At 50.1% G+C, this 8,581-nt stretch overlaps 1 protein-coding gene across 2 annotated transcripts in view; it reads left to right on the top strand.

The window, feature by feature from the left end:
* The window catches only part of Strn4 (striatin 4), a 26,332-nt gene that overhangs the window by 3,458 nt on the left and 14,293 nt on the right, over positions 1-8,581 (top strand). For both annotated transcript variants that reach the window (XM_026786167.1, XM_026786166.1), the window contains exons 2-5: positions 3,277-3,383; positions 3,803-3,876; positions 4,950-5,028; positions 7,028-7,225. In XM_026786167.1, coding sequence (XP_026641968.1) covers positions 3,277-3,383; positions 3,803-3,876; positions 4,950-5,028; positions 7,028-7,225 — 458 coding nt within the window. The remainder of the gene's footprint in view (positions 1-3,276; positions 3,384-3,802; positions 3,877-4,949; positions 5,029-7,027; positions 7,226-8,581) is intronic.

Genomic DNA, 8,581 nt, shown 5'->3' with positions numbered 1-8,581 from the left:
ACCAGGCTGGTCTCGAACTCACAGAGATCCGCCTGCCTCTGCCTCCCGAGTGCTGGGATTAAAGGCGTGCGCCACCACCGCCCGGCTTAAATTTTATTTTTAAGTTTAAAATTAAGTTTGTTTATTGTGGAGGTCGGATGACAAATCACAGGAGTTGATTTTCTCCCTTGACCATGTGCCTTCTGAGATGGAACTCAGGCAACAGACTTGGCAGTTGGCATCTTTACTCACTGAATCATCCTTGGCCCATGCAACTCTTTCCATTTATTTATTTTAAATATTTATTTATCTGTCTATTTATTTATTTTTGAGGAAGAGTCTTGCTGTGTGGCTGTGGCGGTATTAGAACTTCATATGTAAATCAAGCTAGCCTTAAACTCACAGAAATACCCCCCTCACACACATCAGCACATACCTAGTTCCTGAGTGCTGGAATTAAAAGTACTTGGTACTGACCACATTTGGCCTCTTTTTATTTGTGAGTCAGGTCTTATTCTGTAGCCATAATGGCCTCGAACTCACAATCCTTGTGTCTCAGCTTCTGGAGTGCTGGAACTACAGGTCTGCACTGTTACAAGAATAGTCCCATTCTTTGTAATGGGTGTACATCAACACGTCTGACAAGCAACATCCCTTCTCACTCACCTTCCTTCCATTCAGCACTCAGACTTTCTGAAGGGCAACTTCCATGAGAACCTTCATGACGGGGCAGTGTTGGTACTGAGGAGCTGTCCCTAGCTGTTTATGATACAATGTCCAGGACACAGGTGGGAAAAGGGCTGGCCAGGAAACTCCAGAGTTCAGAGCAGAGTTCTCAGGAGCAGAGGATATGGCCCCTCAAAAACTTTAGACCAGCAGAAAAGGCTGCTTTATTCAGGAGACTGCAGAGAACTGTCAGTACTCTTGTATAGTTGATTGTGGGATTCTGCTATGTGCTTCTGAAAAGGGAGTCCTTGGGGAGAGATCTGAACCTGCTGTTCTTGCAATGGAGAGAGTAGATGATGCTCCAGGGAGAAAGTGTGCAGTTCCCTCCTCCACTCAGCCTCTTGGGCACTCTGGGATCCAGTGAAAGCTCGCCCTGTCAGGAGCTGTGTGAGCTATAGGCTCCAGGCCACATACTGAATGGGGAGCTTGAGGATGGGGAGATGTGCAGCAGGAGTGGCTCTGTGTTCCAGGAGGATGCTGCCTTAGAGGAGCAGCCTGGGAGAGATGGCAGCCCCAAGTCAGAGCTCAGGGTGTTGGGGCCCTGTGGCTGGAGGGTGTGGCACTTCTAGCTCTCAGCTCCCCTGCTGCCCTCATGTAGGAGACTGACAGGCTGGTGCCAACATTTTCCATTTTTGGTGGGATTCCACCAATCTAAGACACTTCAGCCACATCTTCCTGATTCTCCTTCCTCTCTTCTCTACCAGAGGAACTGGGAAGAGGACAGCAGACCAAGAAGGTGCTGGGGAGGCCCCTACTCAGCTAGTCTCAGTACTTCTGGGTTTAAAAAAAAAAGGTTTTATTGGATTTATTTATGTGTTTGCTGAGATTACAGGCATTAATATTACCATGCTCAATTTTATGTGGTGTTGGATATCAAATTCAGAGCTTCATGTGTGCTAGGCCAGCACTCTGACATCCTCAGCCCAGTTCCAGGGTTCTATGTTTTTGTTTTTGTTTTTTTAATTGGGGTGCCTCTTTGAGCTTTGCTAAATTCACACTTGGTTCTCTACATTGTAGCTGTAATGCCTTTGGTACACACCTGGTTATAGCTTTCTTCTGTGGCCTCCCTGTGTTCTTCCAGTAGACATCATGTTCATCTCTGTGGCCCATGATGTTTACTGTCTCCCATTTTGTTCACTCACCTTAGTTCCCATTCTGGTGTACCCTTGCTGTACTTTTAAGAGCACCTTTAGTTTGCCTTGCCCTGTTGTCTGTTTTCTGCCTGCAGCTCCCTTACCTAACTTCTAATCAGCCTCAGTCCTCTGTTAACTCTGGGTAAAAAACGGAGGTGAGGGATAGCAAGCCCGGGCACAGGAAGAGGGAAGATAGGTCAAGGACCCTGCTAGCCCTGAGGAGAATGAGCAGCTTGAATAGGCATTTGAGAATTCCTTGGAGGAACCGGGCAGGTCAGCCTATGAGTTTTTGGGGGAGCCCTGGAAGCACTTCAAAACTGATGTGCAGGAAGACAGCCATCCACAAGGGCCTGGCCTCCCAAGCCTTTCTCCCTGATGCATCTTGGTTTAAGGATTAGGTCCCTTTGACTAGCTGGAATTTTGAATTAGTGGACAGGGAGAGAAAAATGAAGAGAGGCAAAGGCAGGGACTGGTATGGCAGCCCTCATTGCAGATTAGAGCTACATATGAGGGACAGTGCCCATAGTGCTCTATTCTCTTAAAAGAGGAAGGCTCGATGAACTACTTAGTGTCTGCAGCAAATCAGTGGCAAAGCCAGACCTGGCTCTCAGGCTGCTTTGGGCTAGAACAGTGGAGCCATTCTGGGAAAGCCAGAAAGAGCCCCATGCTCTGGACTTTGGTAGAAGGACTTCCAGAACATGATTGGTGGTGCCTCAAAGGCTTTTGGCTCAATGTTTCTAAATGGTCTTTTGACAGACTGGAGTTGACTAGGGCATCCCAACTAGCAGTCAGGGAGGAGAGGGTAGCAGGAACCATATGCCATGTCTGTGACACATCTATCTCCTTATGCCCTGGGCAGCATAAAGCTTCAAACTGCTTCTGCATTGCAGCGGGAGCTGAGCCCAGCCTCCTACTCTTGTCCCTGAGTGCCAGAAGTAGCTTCCTACGCCTCCCAGCAACAGATGCTCTGAAGGAATAGTGGGATACCACCTCCACCAGCAACCATAGGGACAGCAGCTGATGGGGGAAGGGGAGAATTCAGGGCTGTTAATGCTTAACACCCCCAACACATCCCTGACCTAACTCCTCAGAAGGCCACGGTCAAGTCAGGCTGGGCTGGCCCTGTTTGAACTTCATGGGTTAAAAATGGCTCCTCAGCTTTTTTTTTTTTTCTTTTTTAAAGATAGTCTTATCTTAGCCCACACTGGACTTGAACTCATAGCAATCCCTGTGCCTTAGCCTCCCGAGTGCTGAGATTATAGACAGAGCTCTTTTATAGGTGATACACCTAGAGATTCTGGAGGAAGACTCAGCTTGACCTCACTTCTTACTGAATCCTGGCCATCCATGGGGGAGAGGCTGAAGCTGTGCCTGAATGGGGAGGGAGACACAGCATCAGTGACCCTTAGTCCCTGCTGTCCTCCTTTCTCTTCTGTCCCAGGCTCAGGTGGCTTTCCTCCAGGGTGAGAGGAAAGGCCAAGAGAATCTAAAGACAGACCTGGTGCGGCGGATCAAGATGCTGGAGTATGCGCTGAAGCAGGAGAGGTGAGCCCTGCCCCTGCCAGAAAGGTCACTGTTCCAGAGAGGGTGGCAGGCTGCTAGCTCACTCCTGCCAGTAAAGGAAATTTCTTCACCTTCCTCTTCCCATCATCCCTAGGAGTGGGTGAAGCAGATTGCAGTGGGTGGGATTCAGATGCCAGCAGCAGCATTTGGGGCTATGGCAAACCTACTGTGTGCACCAATTCTGAACAGCTGCTACCTTGCTTATTCTTGCCATAGTCTGATGGTGTTGCTGGCCATGGTTCTGGGACGGAACTGAGGCTTCAGGAGGAGGGTAACTGAAAATCTTAGAGCTGGTGCTTGGGGGCAGGGTGTGAATGAAGGCAGCCTTGGAACTTGGGCTTTCTGAGGTAGTCTCTTTCCTTGTCTGCTCTTCTCTACTCATTTGTTATTTACTCTTTTAGGGCCAAGTATCATAAACTGAAGTTCGGGACAGACCTGAATCAGGGGGAGAAGAAGGCAGATCTGTCAGAACAAGGTACCCGCCCTAGCATCTTCCCTTGGCCACCCCCCCAGCACAGCAGCTGCTTGGCATAGAGAAGTTGCAGATGGCCTGCGCTTTCTTACTTTGCTCCATGAAATGCAGCAGTGGCCATAGGGTTGCAGTGGGGTTTAGTCAGACACTGTGTTCAGCCCTACCTGTCTGCCATCCTGCTGTCCTCAGGGACATTATGGGTGCTCCAGCAGCTCCCGCCTCCTCCTGTTAGGAGAGTGAGACTATTTGTGGCATGTTGTGGAAAGCGTAGGAAGGCCATCATCGAAGAGCTGGTGTTTGCACTGGGCTGTCATTCAGTCATTTACCCTCAAAATTTGATATGTGATGTGCTGGCTCACAGCAGAGAGCAGAATAGATGTGGTTCTGTTCTGTGGGCACTGGTGGCTTAAGCTTCTGGAAGGAGGGATCAGATGCCCATGGGAGTAAGAGGATGTTTTTATGTGAGGCACTAGTACTTAGTCAGTGTAGGCAGACCCTGTGGCAAGGACAGTGTGCTTGACTGTGCTGGTGATGCTGGGAGCTTGGTCCAGGGCTCTGTAAAGGCCTTGCCTGCAGGGCTAAGAAAGGTCATCAGCTATTGCCATGCTTCTCCTACCGAGATAATAAGCTCTTGATTGGTGTGGCCCAGGCATGTAGTGCGGCCTTACTGATGCCCAGTGGATACCTGATGAGCAATTCACAGAACAGGTTTCTCAGCCAGCCTCACCTCATCGTGAGAGGTGAAAGCTATAGCATGGAAGGCAGGCTCATAGGCGCTCAGAGCTGCTCCAGGAAGTACAGCCAGACTGCCCACTCCTTGCATAAGAAAACAGCAGCCAGCCATGCGTGTGGAGGCACAGCTCTGCTATTATAGGGGGTGGTGATGGTTGGCAGCGGCCAGTCAAGAGCCTAGCAGCGTGGAGAACTTCCAAAAGAGGAGTCACGCTGAGTGGGAGAGTGGGTGGAGCACACTCAGGAAGTGGGGACAAGCAGATTTGGACTTGATGGGAGAGGATGGAAGGGTTACAGGAAAGTATCAGTGTCCTGACTGAGACGCCCTCCTCTTTTCTCTCTAGTCTCCAATGGCCCTGTGGAGTCGGTCACACTGGAGAACAGCCCATTGGTGTGGAAGGAGGGGCGACAGCTTCTGCGACAGTGAGTGGGGGGGAGGGGTGGGACAGGATGGGGCACGAAACACACAGCATACTTGGCTCAGAAGATAAACCCAAGGAATCCACAGTCTTTCCTGTCCCCACTGGGACGTGAACTATCAGGATTCCACCCAGACAGATCTGGAATGACCCATCAGCCCATGGGAACTAGAGGGAAGGCTTGCAGCAGGGGGCACCCTCCCACATCCTGAACTTGACCCTGCATGCCTCTGACATTTCCTTTTAAAAGAATAATGTTGGGAAAAATTCTTTTTCAGAGTGAAATTAAATGATAGTAGTATTAGTACCTGGGTGCTGTGGGTTTAACCCAGGACCTCAGAGAAGGTGAGCCCTATTGTCTTGCCCTCTGAGAGGTGAGATGTCCTGCCTCCTGAGAGGAGAGAGGCCCCAAACAGAATAAGTGGGCCACCAGCCTCCAGCCAAGTCAGTATTTTTGTTACTTTAAAAATTTTAGCATTTTAGGAATCTTGAGAAGTAAATAGTCCCAGTAAATAATCCCATTTCTGAGGAAATGTGACCCTGTACATATTGACATCTCCACCATCAGTCCCAGCACTTGGAGGGGTGCCCTGAGTCACGAATGGAGTACTCTGTGCTGTGTTAAGAGCTGCGACTCTCCTTTTACTGTTCTTAGGCTTTGTAATGCTTTAACTTATTATTAAATCCTCCGTATAAATTAGCTAGGTTACGTAATGTTAAAAATTTCGTGGGTAGAGTGTGGCTTAAGGGTTGAGTCCTTACTGCAGGGAAGGCCCTGGAGTCCATCCCCAGCACCACAGAAATCACCACCATGTAATAGGCACCCTTCTGGAAAGCCAAAGGTCTCTAGAGTCAATCCATTGTGAGGCTTAGGACCCGTGACAGACCTCAGGAAGCTGATCTTGACTGCTTTCAGCTCAGTCTTTGCAAACCACTGCTAACGTAAGTGGGCACAAATAGCCCCAGAGGGCTGAAACAAATATAATGAGAGCCAGTCCCAGTGTCTGTACTGTGTGACTGCTGGCTTGCCCCGATTCACTGGTGCAGAGACCATTTAATAAATACAAGGAGGGCCTACAGTGGGCTCCCAGGCAGTCATCTCTAGAGCTCACCTTCCAGATTGCCAGGCTTCTCTACCTCTCTTGTCCCCTGGGAGATAAGAGCCTGGACCACACACAGGCATTACAGAGATGAGACAAGCAAAGGAGGGCACAGGCACCCAAAGGGGCCTCTAGCAGAGCAGCAAGGCAGTTTTGCCCCTTAACTTTGGAAGCTGCAGATACCCATGATTGACTTTTTGATCTTTTTCTCTTCTTTTTCTTTTTCCTTTAGGCCAGTCTCAGCTGGCTTCAGTTTTTTAAGTTGCAGAAGTAATAAATGCTCAGGTGTAGAAGTAAGTAGAACAATCCACAGCGCTCTCTTGCAGGCTGCGGATATAGCGCAGCGGTAGAGCGCTTGCCTCGCATGCTCAAGGCCCTGGGGTCCATCCCCAGTACCGCAGAAAAAAACAGTGTACTCTTGTGTCCTGGATCCTTCCCTGCAGAGGTCACTGTTGCTCAGTTATGTTTGTCTTCTAGGCATCCCAGAAGCAAGCACAAGTGTGTGTGTGTGTGTGTGTGTGATGAAAACATACACACACCTTCACACTCTTTTTTCCATTTTTATAAAGCCTGGAATCACATGGAGCATGGTACATATACCATGTTCGCTGTGCTGCTGATCATAGTCATCTTTCTGTGGCTCTCTGCCTTCGTCACCTTCTGCCTAGCGTCCATCAATGGACATCTGGCTTTTCCTGCACATGGGCTCTCCCCTACATGTCGGGGACACAGTGTGCCATAACAGCCTGCATGGGGACCAGGGCTTCCATTGAGAAGTATCAGAAGCCAGGCTGCTGCTCAGGGCTTGCTTCTGAAAAATTGCCGTCTGCTCTTTGGTGGCCCCTCGGAAGGCTGCTGGGTTCTGCGTGCCATGTGTTTCCTGACCTGGCTCTGCTTCCACAGGTACCTGGAAGAGGTGGGCTACACAGATACCATCTTGGACATGCGGTCCAAGCGAGTGCGTTCCCTTCTGGGCCGTTCAGTGGAACTCAATGGGGCCACTGAGCCTATCGAGGGGGCTCCCAGGGCTTCACCAGGCCCTGGGGGACTTAGTGGTGGCGAGTCTCTGCTGGTAAAACAGATCGAGGAACAGATCAAAAGGTGAGACCCTGAGCAGGAATGTCGTTCTTTCCCCTTGAGGAAGGCTGAGCAGTAAGTCAGCTGTTTCCAGCTATTATGCCAGCCCTTCTAGATTATGTTGTGGGCTCCACCATTGCTAGGCTTCCCCTTTAGGTTGTCACATGGTCTTTTTTCCTAGCTGAGGATAGACCTCGGGTGGTTTGGTTGCAGAGGGAAACATGAGGCCTCTACCCTTGTCTTAGGGGGCTCATTTTGTTCATCTTCCCATCAGTAGTTGGTATTCATCAGGAGCAGTAACATCATCATTAGGTGATGCTAAGTGCTATGAAGAATGTGAAGAGAGTGACAGGAGATTGCCAGGTACTGTGGCACGCCCCTGTGGTCCCAGCTGCTCAGGAGGCAGAAGCAGGAGATTGTTTGGGCCCAGGGGGTTGGAGACCAGCCTGGCCAGGAAAAAAAAAAGTGACAGAAGTAGTGCCCTGCTTGGTAGCTGGGAGGGAGGACCACTTTGTGGAGGTAGCATTTGGCCAGAGAGTAGCAGGAAAGAGTGCTCTCCAGGCAAGGGAAGTACTGAGAGCCGGATTCTGAGACAGAAAGGGCTTGATGTGTGTGGGAAGCAGGAGACCTGTGTGGTATGGCTGCTGCAGTAAACACATGAACCTTGTGGCCTGTGGTCTGTGGTGAGGCCAGATCTCAGGAGGCAGATCACGGAGTGCCTCCCAGGCCATGATAAACAGTGGATGCTTACCCACAGGGCTGTGGGAAGCCAGTGGTTTCTAGCAGAGGTATATCATCTGACATCTTAGTCTGCTTTGAGGAGAGATTGCAGAAGCAGGGAGACCAGCTGGGGGCTTACCGTGGGGTCTAGGCCAGAGTTAATGGACTTTAGCAATGGACAGGTAAGAAATGGGCTTTTGTAAAGGACTTAGGGGGAGGAAGAGGAAAAGAAGTCTGAGGAATGGATTGGTACCTTCTGAAGTCAGGAACCTGGGTGGAGGAGGAGGGACAGCAGGAGTTGATGCAGTTGTGCAGTTGTGTTGAGGGTAAAGTATCTGTGTGCCCCACATCAAAAGGCCACATGTAGCTTGGAGCCCTAAACATCTCTCTAGTTTACAACACACTGATGTTTGGGGAGGGCTCCTAAGTCTAGAGATTGGTGAGGAGAGCTGAAGGAGGAAGCGGAAGTCAGAGAGGAGGCAGAGGTGGATGTGGAAGGAGGAAGTCCTCAAAGGAAAGTGTTCTGGGATGGCCAGAGAGGGTACGCTAAATTGATCTCTTTAGAAAAGTAGTAACTGGCCGGGCGATGGTGGCACACGCCTTTAATCCCAGCACTCGGGAGGCAGAGGCAGGCGGATCTCTGTGAGTTCAAGACCAGCC

Source organism: Microtus ochrogaster, linkage group LG4 (genome assembly GCF_000317375.1).
Source record: "Microtus ochrogaster isolate Prairie Vole_2 linkage group LG4, MicOch1.0, whole genome shotgun sequence".
In the NCBI taxonomy this organism is placed as follows: domain Eukaryota; kingdom Metazoa; phylum Chordata; class Mammalia; order Rodentia; family Cricetidae; genus Microtus; species Microtus ochrogaster.
The sequence above is the reverse complement of the archived record's forward strand: the minus strand, read 5'-3'. Positions and strand labels throughout refer to the sequence as shown.